General features: G+C 38.1%; 1 protein-coding gene and 1 pseudogene across 1 annotated transcript; both read left to right on the forward strand.

Annotated features, from left to right (window-relative positions):
• Positions 1–3360: 3360 nt before the first annotated feature.
• On the forward strand, positions 3361–4690 carry LOC149242909 (chaperone protein dnaJ 10 pseudogene; annotated as a pseudogene).
• A 552-nt stretch (positions 4691–5242) lies between these two features.
• Positions 5243–6714, forward strand: LOC149242910 (uncharacterized). The gene is made up of 2 exons (XM_089371064.1): positions 5243–5759; positions 5810–6714. The coding sequence occupies exons 1-2, from the start codon at positions 5361–5363 to the stop codon at positions 6500–6502; spliced, it is 1092 nt and encodes a 363-aa protein (XP_089227190.1). The 5' UTR covers positions 5243–5360; the 3' UTR covers positions 6503–6714.
• The last annotated feature ends 13524 nt before the right edge of the window (positions 6715–20238 follow it).

Genomic DNA, 20238 nt, shown 5'->3' on the forward strand with positions numbered 1-20238 from the left:
GTACGGCTACGGGTGTGGTGTAGTCAGTAGGCCCAAACTCTTCACCACCTCTACTGAAATGAGGTTCTTTTGGCTCCCACTGTCAACAATGAATTGCAGCGGCGAACCCTTCCCCCACATTTGTGAGTGGAAAAGTCGCCCCCCCTCCTCCGGATCTTCAGGCTCATTCTTCTGGATCTTGGCGGTGGCAACACTGGCACTAAGCTCTGCATCAATGATCTGCTTCCCTTTGCCATTACCCTTGTTGGGTTCTGACTCGGGGTCAGAACATGCATCTGATTCTGAAGCCTTCAACTCGGCCACCAGCAACTGCTTGGTCCTACACTCACTTGTGTTGTGAGTGGGGCTCTTATGGAACTCACACCACTTTCTTGTGTCCTTCTTCAACCTCATACTGTTGATCTTTTCTTGTGGCTTCGACGGGTTGTCTTGGGTTGCCCTGTCTTGGCTTTGTCCTTGGTTTTGCGATTTGGGGAAGCCTTTGCCTTGCTTCAGATTCGCATATCCAAAGTCTCGCTTCTTTTGTTTAAACTTCTACTCAATCTTGACAACGAATCGGTACATCGTGCTGAGTGAGGAGATGTTCAGGAACTCCATATCATCCTGGATATACCTATGTAGGTAGTCGCGGTATTTAAGTACCAAATGTAGCTCAGAATCCTTGATACCCAAATTTGTGCGAAGGGTATGAAAAATATTGGTGAACTCTAGCACATATTGGTCCCTTCCTTGACGTAGCGTGGTCCACTTTATGTATTTGTCCCCATAGCTCTTGACAGGGTAGTACTGCTCCTTGACAGTATCTCGGAATAAATTCCAAGTGGGTGCGGCTAAAAATAGTGAGCCTGTACTTTCGTCCTTCTGCTCGCAGTAGGTTTCCCACCAATCCTCGATGTGGGGGGCTGCTTTGAGAAGAGTGAACATAATATTTTCCCGACTGGAAAAATAATGAACGGAAAAATACCCTCCTAGCAAATTTAATGATTTATCTACAGCATTTACATCTATCTGACCCTCGAATATGGGGATTTAAAAGTTAATTTGTACCTTAAAGGGTGTGGCGTTTCCAAAGTAGCTATTGGAAGCCGATGTGTCGCCCCTGGGTAGCCACTTAAGGATCTAGGCAAAGTTTTCCATCATCGCGTTCCTTTGTCGCTCGAGGGCTTCTTCGAGCAAGATTTTGATAGGATCTCCTACCCCCTCGTCTTTCTTTTCATCCACCATGGGAGGCCGTCGCGATTTGAGAGGTTGGTCTTGCAAAGGTCCGACCAGTTCAAGCCCTAACTCCTTATATCCCGACCTCATTGGGGACATGCAAAGAAAAACAAAGAAAAAGCAAACCGCTCTAATACCACTGATTCGGATTTAAACAAGAACGCAACAAGATACAGAAATACCCATATACAGAAAGATGCAGCAGAAATAATACTTCAATTCATTACTACAAAATACTGAAATATGTTTACAAAGAGAAATGGAAATAAACCAGCTAGGGCGATGGTAGCTTATCTCTGAGAAGAGATGTGGCAGCTACATGCCTCTAAACTATGTTACAATGAGGCTTGAAGGCCTATTTATTGTTGAGAAACAATGGAAACCCCTAAACATGGGAGATGAAACACCAAATTGTGGGCCCTATTTGGGTAAATTGGTACATCAACTTCCTAGGGTCGTAACTTTGGCATACGACCTCCGTTTGACACGCACAATAGCTCATTAGAAAGATCTATCTGAGGGCTACAACTTTGGGAATATAAACATTATCCCATGGACCCATGGTGCTCCCAGTTTTCCCAAAAAACGTCGTTTAGGGCCTCAAAACGGCTTTGGAAGTTTAGGACCCGAAAAACTGCTAAAAATAGTAAATTGTGCTACAGATAAAGACACTGAAAAATTGAAAGAGACAGTTGTGGGGTTCCAAATGGGATAAGTGGGTGGCCACCAACATCCACCTGGATCAGAGGCATTGACCGCTCCTCTATACTTAGTCTTTGTTGATAATAAAGCAATGGAAACTTGCTTCTTGCTTGAGAAACAAATATGGTTGGATCCCAAAGTATATAGCCCGAGGTGGACTCCTTCTATGCAAATAGTTCTGGAGGAACAAGCTTCCTTTTGAAAAGTAGAGGTATCAACTCCCATGTTTGGATCAAGCATTGATTCTCCTTATTCATGGTTGCATGCCAATATGGACTCCTTGCTAATTCAACATGTGTTTGAGGACCTAATGCTTGTACCATATATGCATGCATCATCATGTTTGTCTCTAAGGATGCATGCACATGCATGCATGGCTTTAGGGATGCCTTCATGGATACATGAATATGCATGCTTGTTGTTATAGATGCCTCCTTGGATGCATGCATGGCTCCACGGTTGAGAGTACATGTGGGGCATCATCAAATTCAGACCTAGTCAAGTTTGCATCATCAACATCATCAATAGTAGAAGAATCAAAGTCCTCTTTATATTTTCAAAAGCAATGTCTCTATATGTAGTAGAGTCTTCATCACTAGTGGAGGAAGAGATTTCCTCATGTGCGACATATTCGTTATTGGACAAGATACAATTCTCATTTGTAATAGCTTCATCAACAATAAAAGCAGAAGATTCTTCATGTGCAACATTTTCATGAGAATATTTTTCCACATTATTGAGAAGTCTTCATCGATTTCATGATTGTTGTCAATTCTCCACATTATTGAGAAGTCTTCATCGATTTCATGATTGTTGTCATAGATCACGCTCTTTGACTCCAAATGGTGTTCTTCTAGATCATCTTCATCACCATATAATCCTTTCAATGTAGTCCAAATTTCATGTGGTGATTCAATATTTATGATCTGATTAAGAATGTCAGGAAACATAGATAGACACAACCTTCCATAGGCCAAGTCAAATTTGTTAAGCTAATTAAACTTCTCATCTTCTAACATTGGTTCCATATCAATTCTCATGACTATGTGATACAACCCTTTGCTCCTAAGATGAAGCAAAATCATCAGCTTCCATTCATAATAATTGTATAGAGTGAGAATGGTGGAATATGAGAATTCCATTCTTTCATCCATTCAATTTTCAACAATTTTCCACAGTTTCAATTTGTGGAAAATTCAAGCACTTTCAATCTCCCAATAATTTCCAATGTTTTAATATGTAACCCTAAAAAAAATGTGGATGCACTTTCTCCGAACTTCACATCTATAACATATAAAATTATTAAAACACAAGCAAAGACCTACCTAGAAAATAATTGGATAAACTTACACGAATTGAAAAAGAAAATTGGTCATGAAATCTAACCTACCTTTGAAACCCTTGCCCACCGCAACTCTTCAAATGGCTATTTAATATTATCTTCGCGTACCAGCCGACCGCTTCGTTCTTCATTTCTATCTCGATGCAAATAATATTAATAATTTATAGGGCTTGATATTATTTTGCCTGATTCCATTGTTGATTTTCTGAACGAGCAGAGTTCGCAAACGACATCAATTTCGCATCTGAATCTTTAGGTGATTTGTAAAAATGGTCAAGGAAACCGGTTACTACGACCTGCTAGGAATCAGTCCCGAGGCCACTGAAGCGGAGATCAAGAAAGCTTATTACAGGAAGGCCAGGCAAGTTCATCCTGATAAAAACCCAAATGATCCTCAAGCTGCAGAAAATTTTCAGGTCTTGGGAGAAGCTTACCAAGTTCTCAGTGATCCAGAACTGCGGGTATTATATGACTCACATGGAAAAGCAGGTTTATCAATGGAAACAACGATAGACCCAGCAGAAATCTTTACTATGTTTAGATGTGATTTATTTGAAGACTATGTAGGCCACCTTGCATTGGCTTCAATGGCTTATTTCCTGATATCTACTCTAGGTGAACCGATATATCTCAGTGAACTACTAGAAGAGTTGAAGGGTGCACGAAAGGAAAGAGAAGAAAAACTTGCACAGATTTTGAAAGATCGTCTTAATCGTTATGTACAAGGTGACAAGGAAGGGTTTATACAACTGGCTAAATCTGAGGTTCAACGGCTCAACCCTAATGGAAGCAATGTGGTGCAGACCATTGGGTACATATATGAAAGACGAGCGGCAGAGCAACTTGGAAAGAGGGTCATATATTTGGGTGTGCCATTTATATTTGAATGGTTCAGAAACAAAGTATATTTTATAAAATCTTTCGTCAGAGCAACAACAGGTGTTTTTGCAATACTAGGGTTACAACTCGGCATCATTACAAAGGAGGTTTCTTGCGAAGATGATTCAGAATGGTATGATGAATTGATCATCAACTCAATCTGGGAAGTAAATGCGCCTGACATTGTGCGCACCGTCTCACACGTGTGCCACACGGTGTTGCAAGATGAGAGTGCAAAGAAAGAAGATCTTCGGGCTCGTGCGGAGGGTTTGAGAATTCTGGGAAAGATTTTCCAAACTGCGAAACCACAAAATAAAGGGGGAATTCCAGAAGAAGAATTGCGGCATGCTCTTTTGCGGCTCTGGAACGATCGCCCGGATTGGTTGAAATTTGCAAGAAAACGGTAGAAGTGGGTATAGATTTGGTAACATTTATGCACGGGGAGAACAATTGAATCTGTTTTAGTTTCTTGCAAGGAGCTTCTATAGTTAAAGGATAACTCCGATTCTCTGGTTTAGGTTATTTCTAAGTAAATTCAAAGGGTAGAAGTGCTTGTAGATTTGGGAAAATTCATGCACATGGAGAATAATAGTATCTATTTTAGTTTCTTGTAATGATTTTCTTTATCGAATTTTGATGGTGATGATAGAAAATCATATGGTTTTTGAAATTATTTAATATTCATTTTTAGTAGATAGGTTTAAAATTTTAAATTTATTTTAAATTAGCATATCATGCAAATTCTGCATAAGTTCAAAGACACCATTATCATATCATGCAAATTCTGCATAAGTTCAAAGACACCATTATCAAATCAGATCTTGAAAAGGAACCCATCATAGCCTATTACGTTTCCCAAAAAATCCTCTACTCACTGCTCAAATCAACTCTCACATAATTTCATGCAAATTCTGCATAAGTTCAGAGACACCATTATCAAATCATGCAAATTCTGCATAAGTTCAAAGACACCATTATCAAATTAGATCTTGAAAAGGAACCGATCAAGACACCATTATCAAATTAGATCTTGAAAAGGAATCGATCATAGCCTATTAAGTCGGTTAAGAAATAAAAGGAATTTGTGTGATCAACATTTCGAAAAACAAATATAGCCCACCATGTTGGTTAAGAAATAAAAGGAATTTCTGTAATCAACCATTTTTTTAAATGGTCTTCTTAAATTCCAAAAATGTAATGATTTTCTTATACCTTAGAAGGTATGAGTGACAAACATAATGTCAGCGTAGAAGCGACGAAGATGGGCGCGGGAGATGAAGAAAGCCCTCTTTTAACCAAGGACGCTCAGGGAGTAGCAGTTCCTGAACAGAGAGAAGCCGTGGGATGGACCGCGGACGGCCTCCCGGTCGGCCATGGGAATGTCATGGGATCGCCTGTGGTGCGATCTCAGTGGAATTCGAGCCTTCTCGCTTGCCTTGGCAAGAATGATGAGTTTTGCACCAGCGGTCTTGAAGTCTGTTTATTAGGAACACTTTTTCAATGCTTCCTGTATGGTAGCAATGTTGAAAGGCTGAGTTCAACTCCTCGAACATTTGCCAATCATTGCTTACCATACAGCAGTTTTTATCTCCTGGCACCAGCGATCTTGAAGTCTGTTTATTAGGAACACTTTTTCGAAGGAGATAAATACTGCTGTATGGTAAGCAATGATGGGCAAATGTTCCCAATCATTGCTTACCATACAGCAGTCTTTGTTTCCTTCGAAAATTTCTCTTTGGATCAAATTGCTTGGCACCTTGGTTTTCATATCCTAGCCGTACAGCTATTCTCAGGCATTTTAATTTGGAGGGAAGCTGTGAAGCAATGAGCACGTCATGTGGACGCTGTAGAGGATATATGGAAGATGATGAACAGCGTGAACAGTATGAGTCAGCCTGGAGCATAGCGAAGGACCTCTTGCAATCTGGCAATAACAAATACCTGAAGGATGAGATGGATTTGGGCCACGGAAATAACAATCATTTGTCTTTTGGCGGGGATCAGGTTAGTAACCTTGGAAGCAGAGTTGACAGAAAGGATGAGAAGCAGAAGAGGTTCACTGTATTCAAGGACATTTTTCTGTATATTCACGAGCACAACCAGGGGAGTCGGTCCTACAAATTGGCTCTGAACCAGTTTGCAGATCTGAGCCGCGAGGAATTCAAGGCGACATATCTGGGTGCCAAGTTGGATACCAAGAACCGCTTGCTGAGATCTCCCAGCGCTCATACCGGTATTCTGATAGCGAGGATTTGCCAGAGTCCATTGACTGGAGACAAAAGGGAGCCGTGGCGCTCCCGTGAAGGACCAGGGTTCATGTGGAAGTTGTTCAGAGAGATGGACCAGAGTTTCTTCCCCGTGTGACAAAATTTGCAGGAATAGGGATCGGTGAGTTCCGGGAATCCGGATTGACATTGAGTGCCAGGAATGACAAAGTCCTTCGAGCTCGAATGGTGTTCAATGTTGCACTTGGGCTTCAGAATTTATCAGATTGCAGAGATAGAGAAATTTGATGTTTGGTTACTACGAAAGTTATTTTTTATTTCTTGGAATTATGATCGTGTCTTATTGAGTCTAGCTCACTCAATTTAGGTAAACTTATTTTGTTAGAATTAGCGACTCTAACAAATGACGAAAGGTTAATCATGGAGTTCCAAGATTTAATTGACAAAGAAAAAGATGTTCAAGATATGAAATGTGCAGCAACAACGATTAAACTATGTTGGACAAGGAGGTGAAAGTGTGAGTTTGTTTGTGTTTGTGGAATAGACTCTATTATGTTGTAATGTGAATCACAATTGTAATGTAAGCAAGTCTAGGATGTTTTAGTGTGGTTTTTGTAATATATGTACCTGGTGAGTTGAGTGTAAAATGTAAGCTTTGTCACGCATGTGTAGTGGTAATCTAAAAACCACTTTGTATTTGTAGTGTCGGTTTGTGGTAAGCCAGCAACCCCCTGTAAGAGTGAAGTGAGACAGAGATTCCTGTTGGCATGGTTTAGGGTTAGCCGAGAAAACCCTCGGCATGGTTGAGTCAGGTCTTTGGAATGCCTTAGTGGCAGGTTTGTAGCCCAGAGTGGCTAGAGTGCCCTAGTGGCAAGTTTGTGGCCCATAGTGGCTGGAGTGCCTTCGTGCCTTTGTTAAGCCTTCATTGTTGTGTTTAGCCTTGGTGGTTGAAAGTCCTTGGTGGCATGGTTGAGGGTGATCCGATAAAACCCATAGCATATATTCTTTTTAGTATATTTGACCATAAATAGATTTTGCAAATTGATATGGAGACAAGCACTTATTAAGGGGGAGTGTTGGAATATCTAATTCCTACTTGTCTCTTGTTGTGATTATAAATACTTTACATCTCATTTAGATGAAACTTATTAGTTTTGCAACAATTGTAAAATTTTATATCAACTTGCTCGTGATTATGCTTGTAAATATTACTATGAGGATCATTATCTAAGGTTACATGAAGATGAAGTCATTCAAAAGATACACTTGAATCACATGTTGAGTGAATTTCAAAAGAAGATTTTTTTGCTTGACATTTACATAAAGTAGTGTGACTCTATTAAGGGTGGAGTTGATATAGTTTTTTGAAGCTATTAATTTGAAGTGGCTTAACATATCATTATTATGGTCAAACTTTTAGGCCCTTATCTACCCCAAAAGGTCCTAGTAACAATGATATTCTTGATTATACAGTGATATGAGGTTCAACGGTAAGTTTCCAGGGTGTAACCCGCGAGATGAGGGTTCAAATCTCATTGAGTATATATATGACCTGTTGTGTCTTGGCTAAAAGAGTAGGCGACCCCATAGCGGACGTCTCGACTCTTGTTGAGGCATAAGTTTCCTGCTATTGTGTGGCTTGCAGGCGGTTGCACATAGCCTAGGTATATAGTGGCAGCCAGTTAGATTTGATCCTTGGTCTGTTTAGGATAACTCTCACCAGTTACCAATTCTCCTAGATTAAAAAAAAACAATGATATTCTTGATTGATTTCTTTGTATTGAGTATGTTAATCTGATGAGGTTGAAAAAAAATTACAAAGAAAATATTTTTATTGATAATATTTTCTTGGACATTAAATTTCGAAATGACTATATTCCATTTACTTAAAGTTTTTCATCAAACACAACCTTTGGTCTAAGTTTAGATCTATCTGCTAGTTCCAAAATGGTGGGTGTAGGATTGAGGTGAAACAATTATAGTTGTTCCATGGTTGTCTAGTCAGAACAATGATCACATCTCAAAACATAGGGAGAAGAGTGTCATTGATATGGACTAAGTGCTCGTCCTATCATGAAATTGGATGTTTTTCCATCAAATTGAATAGTCTGTGGTTCTAATCTCATCCTCCCTAGTTTCTTTATGCAAATTTTCCTAATGGTTTTAGTGTAAATAGGAGTATCATTATAGCTTGAATTAAGGGAACCTTAACATAGATGTTTTTATGCTAAAAAACCAAGTCAAATTTAGGGCATGAGGTAGGTTTCTCCAAGGTTTACCTCTCTGGATAGGGAGGTGCACTAGAAGATGGTAAAGGCTTTGAATTTTGAGAAGTGTGTTTTATTGTAGCATCAATATGTATGATCAGGACTTCCCTCCTTCATTTCCTCCTTAATGATGATAGGGAAATATTTATGTTTTTCAAGAACCCTTCCCGACCTCAATTGGATGTCTTGCACCTCAACTAGTTGTAAGTAAAGGTTTTCAAGAAAATCACTCTTAAAGCTTTCTAATTTCCTAATTCATTTTTAGTTACACCACTAGTCATGGACTTGGCATTGTTAAGAACATCTCTAAATCTTATTCCAAATTTTGCTTGACTGCAAGAGTTTCTCTTGCAGAAATAGCAAATATGATCAAAATGTAATTGAGAAGTGTTTCTAGATCCTAATAGATTCATCTTAAATACCCCTTATAAAAATAACCCTAATAGTATCAGGGTCAAGTTTATGTCACTTGTGCTGTTGAAGTTTATACAAAAACCTTTCAAGATAGTCTTCAAGACTCTCATCTTTTCTTTGTGCCATTTTAAATATCTCTTCTCTCAAATCCCAAGATTTGCAATACTCTTGTTATTTCTTAAGAAATGTTCTACGCATTCCATCCCATGTCCGGATAATGTTTCCTCCCAACCCCATGAACTGACATAATGTTGTTTCCTTAAGGGTGGCGAGAAATAGTTTAAGCTTTTGAGCATTAGATGAGTAATCATAACTCTTACATAAAACTTCAAATGCATTAGGGTACTCATGAATCTTACCATAAAAATGCAGTAGGACTAATGGCGGAATTTTTTTCATCTGCACTAACATATCATATCAGGGTCTATGATAGGGATCCAAAAGTTGTTTTCTGCTTTGCATGTTTGTCCTCCATTAAGCACTTCCTCTTCCTCTATCATATTGTTGTATCCAAACACATTCTACATTGTAGCATGCTCTTTTGCAGCTTTAGAACGATTGCCCAGATTGGTTGAAATTTGCAAGAAAAGGGTAGAAGTGGTTGTAGATTTGGTAACACTTATGCAAAGGGAGAACAACTGTATCTGTTTTAGTTTCTTGTAATGAGCTTCTATAGTTAAAAAGATAACTCTGGTTCTTTGGTTTATGTTATTTCTAAGTAAATTCAAAAGGTAGAAGTGCTTGTAGATTTGGTAACATTCATGCACATGGAGAATAATTGTATCTATTTTAGTTTCTTGTAATGATTTTCTTGATGGAATTTTGATGGTGGTGATAGAAAATCATATGAAGATGAGGTTAGGTTTCTTTTTTAAGAAATTATTTAATATTCATTTTTAGTAGATATATTTAAAATTTAAAATTTAAAATTTCTTTTAAATTAGTATAGATTTATTTTAAATACTTGTTTTATATGAATTGAGAGTGGTCTAATTTTTTCAAGAGAAAATGTTTTGTATAATTATTTAATTTTATTTTCTTTATTTTTTTTAGATTTTTTGTTTTGATCAACCTCAGCAAAATTTCAATTTTGATGATGGAAGGATAGCCTTACACATCATACTAAGTTGTAGAATGGGTCTCTTAGCTCAATAATTTAAAAAATTAAAAAACTGGGTTGTAGAATGAGTCTCTCCGCTTAATATTTTAAGAAATAAAAAATAAAAATACGATGGTTGATATTCTTATGAATATAAATTTTGCTAAGATATTTTTGTCAATAAAATTTCTAAAAATATAATTGAAAATCTTCCCAAAATAACCCTCTACTCACCATTCAAATCAACTCTTACATAATTTCATGCAAATTCTGCATAAATTCAAAGGCACCATTATCAAATCATGCAAATTCTGCATAAGTTCAAAGACACCATTATCAAATAAGATCTTGAAAAGGAACTGATCATAGCCTATTACGTTTCCCAAAAAAAACTCTACTCACCATTCAAATCAACTCTTACATAATTTCATGCAAATGCTACATAATTTCAAAGACACCATTATCAAATCATACAAATTTTGCATAAGTTCAAAGGCACCATTATCAAATTAGATCTTGAAAAGGAACCGATCATAGCCTATTACGTTTCCCAAAAACCTCTACTCACCATTCAAATCAACTCTTACATAATTTCATGCCAATTCTACATAAGTTCAAAGACACCATTATCAAATCATGCAAATTATCAAATCATTGTTATGGTCAAACTTTTAGGCCCTTATTTACCCCAATAGGTCCTAGTAACAATGATATTCTTGATTGATTTCTTTGCATTGAGTATGTTAATTTGATGAGGTTGAACAAATAAATTTAAAAGAAAATATTTTCTTGATAATAGGTTTAAAGTGAGGTACATTGGATAATAATCTCCTAGAGATGGCTTGGACATTAAATTTCTAAATGACTATATTCCATTTACTTAAATATTTTCATCGAACACAACCTTTAGTCTTAGTTTAGATCTATCTGCTGGTTCCAAAATGGTGGGTGTAGAGTTGAGGTAAAACAAGTGTAGTTGTTCCATGGTTTTTCTAGTCAAAACAATGATCACACCTCCAACTCACTCAAAAAATAAGGAGAAGAGTGTCATGGATATGGACTAAGACAATTGTATTATGAGGGTTCATATATTTTTCTATAAGTGCTCGTCCTATCATCAAATTTGATGTTTTTCCAACGAATTGAATAGTCTATGGTTCTAATCTCATCCTCCCTAGTTTCTTTATGCAAATTTCCCTAATGGTTTTAGTGTAAATAGAAATATCATTTATAGTTTTCATTAAGGGAACCTTAACATGGATGTTTTTATGCTAAAAACCCAGGTCAAATTTAGGGCATCAGTTAGGTTTCTCCAAGGTTTACCTCTCTAGATAGTAAAGGCTTTGAATTTTGAGAAGTGTGTTTTATTGTAGCATCATAATGTGTATGATCAGGACTTCTCTCCTTCATTTCCTCCTTAATGGTGATAGGGAAATATTTATGTTTTTCAAGAACCCTTCCTGACCTCCATTGGATGTCTTGCACCTCAACTAGCATGATCTAATAAGTAGGAAAGGGAAGCAACTCAACATTAGGGTTGCATTTGTTGAGGTAAAGCAATGTGTTGGGGTAGTTGATTTTGTGGATATAATGGATAAGGCATGGAGTATGATTATTGTGGTGGCATAGGGTAGGAAAAGACTAGCATGTTTCATAATTGGGCTCTCACCACCCTTGTTTCCAATGATGATTTTGGACTTGTTATTGAGGGTATCCTTGCTAAGGCATAAAATAATTCCAATATTGAAAAGAATTTTGTTGTCCGAGGAAATTAGAAGAATGTGGTGTAGGATCAAAATGTATACTTAAGCCTTAAGGCTACCAAGGTTTCTTTTCTCCCATTGCACGCGATTACTCTAGTGCTTGACTTCCTTCTTAGTACAATGTTTCTAGGCTAGGTAACAATTGGCAATGCTTTGTTGTATGATTCTCTGCACAAATAGAACACACATTAGTGACATCTATAGGACATTCTTGTAAGGGGTTTTTTTGTCTACATTCAAGCCATAAAATAGAAAGTGTTTCTCTCTCTTCTTCTTGCCTCTTTTTAAATTGAAACACATCTAGTTGTAAGTAAAGGTTTTCAAGCAAATCACTCTTAAAGCTTTCTAATTTCCTAATTCATTTTTAGTTACACCACTATTCATGGACTTGGCATTGTTAAGGAGAACATCTCTAAATCCTATTCCAAATCTTGCTTGACTGCAAGAGTATCTCCTGCACAAATAACAAATATGATCAAAATGTAGATGAGAAGTGTTTCTAGATCCTAATAGATTCATCTTAAATACCCCTTATAAAAATAACCCTAATATTATCAAGGTCAAGTTTATGTTGCTTGTACAGTTGAAGTTTATATAAAAACCTTTCAAGATAGTCTTCAAGACTCTCATCTTTTCTTTGTGCCATTTTAAATATCTCTTCTCTCAAATCCCAAGTTTTGCAATACTCTTGTTATTTCTTATGAAATGTTCTACGCATTCCATCCCATGTCTGGATAATGTTTCCTCCCAACCCCATGAACTGACATAATGTTGTTTCCTTAAGGGTGGTGGGAAATAGTTTAAGCATTTGAGCATTAGATGAGTAATCATAACTCTTACATAAAATGTCAAATGCATTAGGGTACTCATGAATCTTACCATAAAAATGCAGTAGAACTAATGGGGGAATTTTTTTCATCTGCACTATCATATCAAGGTCTATGATAGGGAATCCAAAAGTTGTTTTCTCCTCTACATGTTTGTCCTCCATTAAGCACTTCCTCTTCCTCTATCATATTGTTGTATCCAAACAGGTTGTACACTATCTCCAAAGGTGATAGCTGAATGTGATTGGTTTATGCCTTTATATTTGTGTTCCCTGCCAAATCAACAACAAAAGTGGTGTCAACAGTATAGGCTACCGCTTTATCAACTATAGGTTTATATATTCCAGAGCTACCCTCATCAGACCCCAAATGCAGGCTTATGACATTGTTTATTTGGGTTTGCTTGGAGAATTTTCCTACAACCGATCCAACATTAGAAAAAGGGCTTTCAAAAGTATTTTCCTGCAATTGATCCAACTTAGGACCTTTGCCATAATCTTTCTACAGCTGACCACCCAACCATAGACTCTCCACCCAACCGTAGGCTCAGTTGCACATAATCTTTCTACAGTTGACCACCCTTGAACCCTCAATTAACATACTACTGCCAGGGAATCCTTTGTCTCACAACATTTTTCTCCCCAGAGAATGGGGGAAGGAATGATGAATCTCATATTCCTTATCGAATATTAAATAAACCAAACAATGGAAATGAATCTGCATGCACACATTCCATGTGTCAACATGCAACTTTTATTTATTTATTTTAAGTTTTACTTAATTTAATATTTCTCTTAATTTAATTCTTTCTTATTTTATTTCTTTTTACTTTTTGTTAACTTTACTTATTTTTACTATTTTTATAGTTTAATTTTACATATATTTATTTAAAACTCTGGTATTATTATTTATATATTATTATTTTATTCTCTTTATTATTTATTTACTATTATTATATTTTCTTTATTTTTATTATTATTTATTTACCATTATTATATTTTCTTTTTTGTTTATCTTTTATTTGCTTATATTATATTATTTTATTTATTATTATTATTATTATTATTATGGGACATTAAAAGGTGTGTTGTTGAACCAAGTACAAGAAAAAAAATTCTAAAGAATTTGTGGAAACAATGACTAGCTAACCATGTATTTATGTGTATGATTGCTTTTATATGTACTACAACAAGCACAATGTCTACATCTTTGCAGGTATAAGATGAAAACAGAAGAATACCAATGATGTATAATGAAGAATACCAAATATCACAAAACATTGAAGATGATCACAAAGAGAAATGAAGGGAAAAAGCATTGATTGTGAATATAAAGAAGGGATGAGTTCAAAGAGAGTTGAAGATTCATATTGAGATCACAAGTATTCATTAAAGAGGAGCATGAAGCAATAAATCCTAATTTTGTTGTTTAATGAATGTGTTATATGTTAATGATGTAGACCAAGCCTAAAAGTCTATGTAATAGTTAGAGAAGAAGAGAAAAGAGAGACATTAGGGATGAGCGTAAATTCCCTTTGTCTCTTAAAAGTGTATGCATTCAAATGGTTCCATGATTGTGATCTAGAAGAGATAGCTTCATTTTGCAATTTGTATAAAATATTTTCAAAAATGTTAGGATCCTAGATATGGATAATGATGTGGTTAGGCTTGCATGGTGGGTTCTATGTTGGATGTGAAGAAAAGGAGATAAGATATCTCGCACCTTTTTTGTTAAAATCCATTTCTAAAATTTGTCAGTCTGGGTTGAAATAATCAAAGCACTGAATACTTTGCTCAACTCCATGAATAAAGAATGTAATGTGTTTTAATATGAATCTATTGAAGATGGCCATCCATTTTCTTCATCCCATTATCCCCTTATGGATGAAATTTCAAATCTAGAGGAAGTCAAAGAAGATGACAATATGCAAAAAAACTTGTTTAAACTCCTCATGAAGAAGATATGGGTAATGAATACACTTGAGCATCCACGTCATTCACCCGTGAAGACAAGGATATGGTAAGTTGTAGTCCTTTCCAAATTTCTAAATTTGATGATGTAGTTTTCCATGATTTGAAGAGTGTTTTTATTGGAGAAAAACATGAAAGATGTAAATGTGTTAGAAAACCTGCACAGATGAATCTAGCTAGTAAAGGTTGAACACACAGCTTTGCAAAGCAAAAACACTAAAAGAATCAAAAGAACAAAAAATAATGATTGATTCAGAAAACAGGTTAAAATGCTCATGATATAGCATTACTGGGTGAATATCCCAAGGTAATGCGCCATAGTGGTGATCAATGAGAGGACTCATGCCTACAGCAAGTTCCAGAGAGAACTAGCCAGTGGTGGAGTGAAAGGAGGAGCAAATCAGGGAGTAAATCATACAGAAAGGATCTTGCATGTAGTCCCATTCTCTAACTAAGTGTCTGCATGTGCCAATAATGAAGGCCATAGGTGTGTAGTACCTCCAATACCCCCCCTAAACACCACTATGGGTAAAAATATAAAATGGGCCCTGGCAACTAAGGCCAAAGGTCACACAAAATACAGTGCAACTTGTATTAAAATTGAGGAAAGAGGGAAAACCTCGTGGGAAACCCCCCCCCCCCTCAAAATACAATGTAATCTAAAGAAAAGAGGAATAAAAGACAGTTGCTAAGCAATTGTGTCCTTCACTCCAAGACGATCGTGCAGAGAGTGAAACTTCTGCTCAGTGATTGTCTTGGTGAAGATGTCTGCAGTCTGTTCTACGTAAAAACGGAACTGCAAATCAATGACCCGATCATGTACTAAGTCTCTGATGTAGTGCATATGGATCTTTATGTGCTTTTCCCACTGCCGATGTACTGCATGCCTGCAAAATTTGAGAGTGCTCTGACTGTCACACCAGATGACAGTGGGTTGGTGGAATTGGATGCCCAACTCAGTGAAGAAGTGCTATAGCCACAGAGATTGAATGGTGATGTTGATTACTCCTCTGTACTCGGCCTCAGCTGAAGAGAGAGCAATAGCATCCTGCTTCTTTCTCGACCAACAAATAGGGCCAGACCCTAGACTGAGTGAATATCCAGAGGTGGACTTGCGATCAATGTTGTCGCTCGCCCAATCAGAATCTATGAATCCAATGAGATTTAATGCAGTGCCTGCTGCATAGTGAATCCCGAAGGTGATGGTGCCTTGCACATATCGGAGGATGCGCTTGGCAGCATTCCAGTGTATCTCATGTGACTCCTGCATGTATCTGGAAACTGCCCCTACTGCATATGAGAGATTTGGTCTGGAGTGGGTGAGGTACAGTAAGCTCCCCACTAGCTGTCGATAGAGAGTACTGTCAACTAATGGAGTGTCACTTCCGTCCTCAAGGCGAACCCCAAACAGAAAAGGAGTCAATGTTGGCTTGCAGTCAGTGATGTGAAATCTCTCGAGGAGATCCCATGCATACTTAGCATGAGAGAGTTTGATGACTGTGGCATCCTGGCTGATATCAAGACCAAGAAAGAAGTGTAATGGACCCATGTTTGTCATCAAGAACCTATCATGCAAGGCCCTCTTGACTACAGCAATGGCTGAAGCCGAGTTGTCAATGATCAGGAGATCATCTACATACAAAACTAAGATAAGAAGAGAATCATGTGTCCTGAGCATGTAAACATTCAGATCATACTTACATCTTTCAAAGTTTTGTGATAAGAGAAAAGAATCCATCTTCACATACCAAGCTCTCAGGGCCTGCTTAAGGCCATAGAGAGACTTCTTCAGTCTATAGACCAAAGATGAATCCTGAATGAAACCATGTGGTTGCTCCATGTAGATCTCCTCAGATAGGTCTCCGTGAAGAAAGGCATTCTTCACATCCATCTGAAGTACTTCCCACCCCTGGGCAGCCGCAATGGCAAGTGCAATGTGTATCGAATCCATCTTTGCTACTGGAGCAAAGGTCTCATCATAATCAATGCCATGCACTTGCTGGAAGCCTTTGGCTACTAGCCTGGCTTTCTATCTGGTGATTTTCCCATCTGCAGCACTCTTGGTCCTATAGACCCATTTTCATCGGACAATTTTCCTTCCTGAAGGAAGGGGGACCAAATCCTAGGTTTGGTTCTCGAGGAGGGAGTTGTACTCCTCCTCCATGGCAGACTCCCAAGAGGGATGCCCAGCAGCCTCAGCATAAGACTATGGATCAGAAGACTGAACCAAATGACAATGTCAGGATGGTGTTGGTTCAGTGGCAGTGAGGGCAAGAGGAGGCTCAATAAACTCTGAGCTAGTCCTTTGCGGATCAAAATTATCCCCCACAAGACCATTTCTAGCAGTTGGGTGGTCTTGTGCATATATCTCACTTGAGCTCCTTGTTCTCTAATTTATGACAGGGGAAGTTGATTCACTGTTGGAAGCCTGATCTGGGCTTGGATGTGGATCATCGTATGCATGCACTATATTTGTATCTAAAGACTCTGTCTCTTCATCTGCATGCTCTACCTCGGCATCTACATGATCTGTATCTGCATCTGAGTTTACTGAGTCATCATCTCGGACATGAGGTAGATAAAAGGTGTTTGCATGTGGCAATTGAGGTGCATGCAAGAGACTTTCCTCAAATTTGAAAATTCGCTCAATGATGAGCTTTTCCATAGAGGAAATTAGGAGTCAGTATCCCTTCACACCATCAGGGTATCCAACAAAGATGCTTTCCTCTTTTCAGAGGGGATCCTGGCCCATGCTCGGGAGCCGAAAACATGGAAGTGGGTGACCTCCGGTTTAGCGTCGCTCTAAGCCTCAAAGGGGGTCTGATCCTTGACAGACCTATGAGGAGATTTGTTCTGGATGTAGTTAGCACAATTAAGTGCTTCAGCCCATAGCTTATGAGGTAGTGACTTAGCATGCAGCATGCAGGGAGCCATCTCTTTGAGAGATCGGTTCTTTTTCTCAGCAACTCCGTTCTGTTGTGAAGTGTATGGAACTATGTGCTACAACTGTATGTCGGACTCAAGGCAAAGGATCTGAAGTGATGTGTTAACATATCCCCCCCCCCACATTGTCTATACAGAGGGTTTTTATCTTTCTCTCTAACTGTGTCTCAATTAGTGCTTTGAAATCTTCAAAGTGCACAAAAACTTTAGATTTGGCCCTAAGAAGATACACCCAAGTATACCACGAGAAATCATCAATAAATGTAAGCACATACCTTGCTTTGTTGATGGAAGGATGAGGAAAAGCCCCCATGAGATCACTATGGATCAGATCTAGAGGAGAGAATGCTCTGTGAGTCTTGTCGGTGTCAAACTTTTCTCTAGAATGTTTGCCAAGGACACACCCTTCACAAACTCCTTTGGAGACACTGATATTTGGCAAGCCTTCCACCATCTCATACTTGCTTAGTTGTTGCATATACCTGTAATTTAAGTGACCAAACCTCTAGTGCCAAAGCCTACTACTATCATCAACAACGTATATTTGAATGGTTCAGAAACAAAGTATATTTTATAAAATCTTTCGTCAGAGCAACAACAAGTGTTTTTTCAATACTAGGGTTACAACTCGGCATCATTACAAAGGAGGTTTCTTCTGAAGGTGATTCAGAAGGGTATGATGAATTTATTATCAGCTCAATCTGGGAAGTAAATGCGCTTGACATTGTGTGCAACCGTTTCACACATGTCCGACGCGGTGTTGCAAGATGAGAGTGCAAAGAAAGAAGATCGTCAGGCTCGTGCTGAGGGTTTGAGAATTCTGGGGAAGATTTTCCAAACTGCGAAACCATAAAATAAAGGTGGAATTCCAGAAAAAGAATTGCGGCATGCTCTTTTGCGGCTCTGGAACGATTGCCCAGATTAGGTTGAAATTTGCAAGAAAATGGTACAAGTGGTTGTACATTTGGTAACATTTATGCAGAGGGAGAACAATTGAATCTGTTTTAGTTTCTTGTAATGAGCTTCTATAGTTAAAAGGATAACTCCGGTTCTCTTTTTTATGTTATTTCCAAGTAAATTCAAAGGGTAGAAGTGCTTGTAGATTTGGTGACCTTCATGCACATGGAGAATAATGGTATCTATTTTAGTTTCTTGTAATGATTTTCTTTATGGAATTTTGATGGTGATGATAGAAAATCATATGAAGATGAAGTTAGGTTTCATTTTTTTGAAATTATTTAATATTCATTTTTAGTAGATATATTTAAAATTTAAAAATTATTTTAAATTAGCATAGATCTATACTAATTTAAAATGAATTGGGAGTTGTCTAATTTCTTCAAATTAAACTTTTGTATTAGTCAACACTATTTTAAATTTTTTGTATAATTATTTAATTTTATTTTTTTTCAGATTTAAAAAAAAAATGTTTCGGTCAACTTGAGTAAAATTTCAATTTTGATGACGGACCAATAGCCTTACACACCATACTGGGTTGTAGAATGAGTCTCTTGCCTTACACATCATACTGGGCTGTAGAATGAGCCTGTCAACTCAATAATTTAAAAAATTAAAAAACTAGGCTGTAGAATGAACCTTTCAATCTCAATAATTAAAAAATTAAAAAACTAGGCTGTAGAATGAGCCTCTAGACTTAATAATTTAAAAAAACTAAAAAAACATGATGATTAATATTCTTATGAATATTCCCGGATGCGGGTGATTGATAGTTACAAGGGTACGTTGGAGGCGCGCAAGATGGGCAAGTGGCAACCCATCTGCGTGAGGCGTATGACTCTTGGCATGGATGATCTACCTTCCCTCCTCCGTTTAACTGTTCCCATCCCATAATCATGCCAAAAGAAAGGCTGAGAATGATCAGCAGGCATGGCGGTTCACGTGGTCGAGCCACTGCCCAGCACACCTCCACCTCTCTGGACCCCTCTGAAGATGCGTCGGCCTACCCAGCAACCAGAAGTGGCAGAGGCCGGGGTCGAGGGCAGGATAGAGGTGATGCCTGTCTGCATCATGTGCATCCCACTGCCCGCTATCGCATTCCCTGTTCACTGGAAAATTCCTCTTTCATCGTATCTGTGACTATCAAAAGGTGTGAGCACAACTCGGGTCCGGGTGCTGTTCATCAGAGGGCTACGGAGGAACAGAGGGTGGCAAGTCAAACTGCCACCCCGCGCCAAGGCACCGGAAGCATGCCCACCATACACTCTGAGGCCAATGTCGGCCCAAGCACGAGAGGAGAGCCTTCAAGCTTTGCAATCCGCTCCTCTGACTCCATGGACTCCGGTCATTTTGGGTGCAGAGTTTTAGAGGAACAGCCATCCACTTCAGATGAAGATTGAGACAGTCAGTGCCTCTGGTTCTATGGTTTTGCCTCTAAAGTTAAAGCTCTCCTCCTCTTCAATCCACTGGGTTCGTTCCTGTCTCAGGCTTTTGTTTATGACACAGGTCATGGTCTTTTTATGCTTATGTCTATGTAAAGATCGGTCCTTGAAACAGCAGTGTTTCACTCAGTCCAATATCGTTGTTTGGGTCTGTTTTTTGAGTCTGTCTGGTATGTTCAATGTTCCTGGAAAT

Source organism: Pinus tabuliformis, chromosome 8 (genome assembly GCF_031772625.1).
Source record: "Pinus tabuliformis cultivar Carrire ecotype Pingquan chromosome 8, CPIR1, whole genome shotgun sequence".
NCBI classification, from domain to species: Eukaryota; Viridiplantae; Streptophyta; class Pinopsida; order Pinales; family Pinaceae; genus Pinus; species Pinus tabuliformis.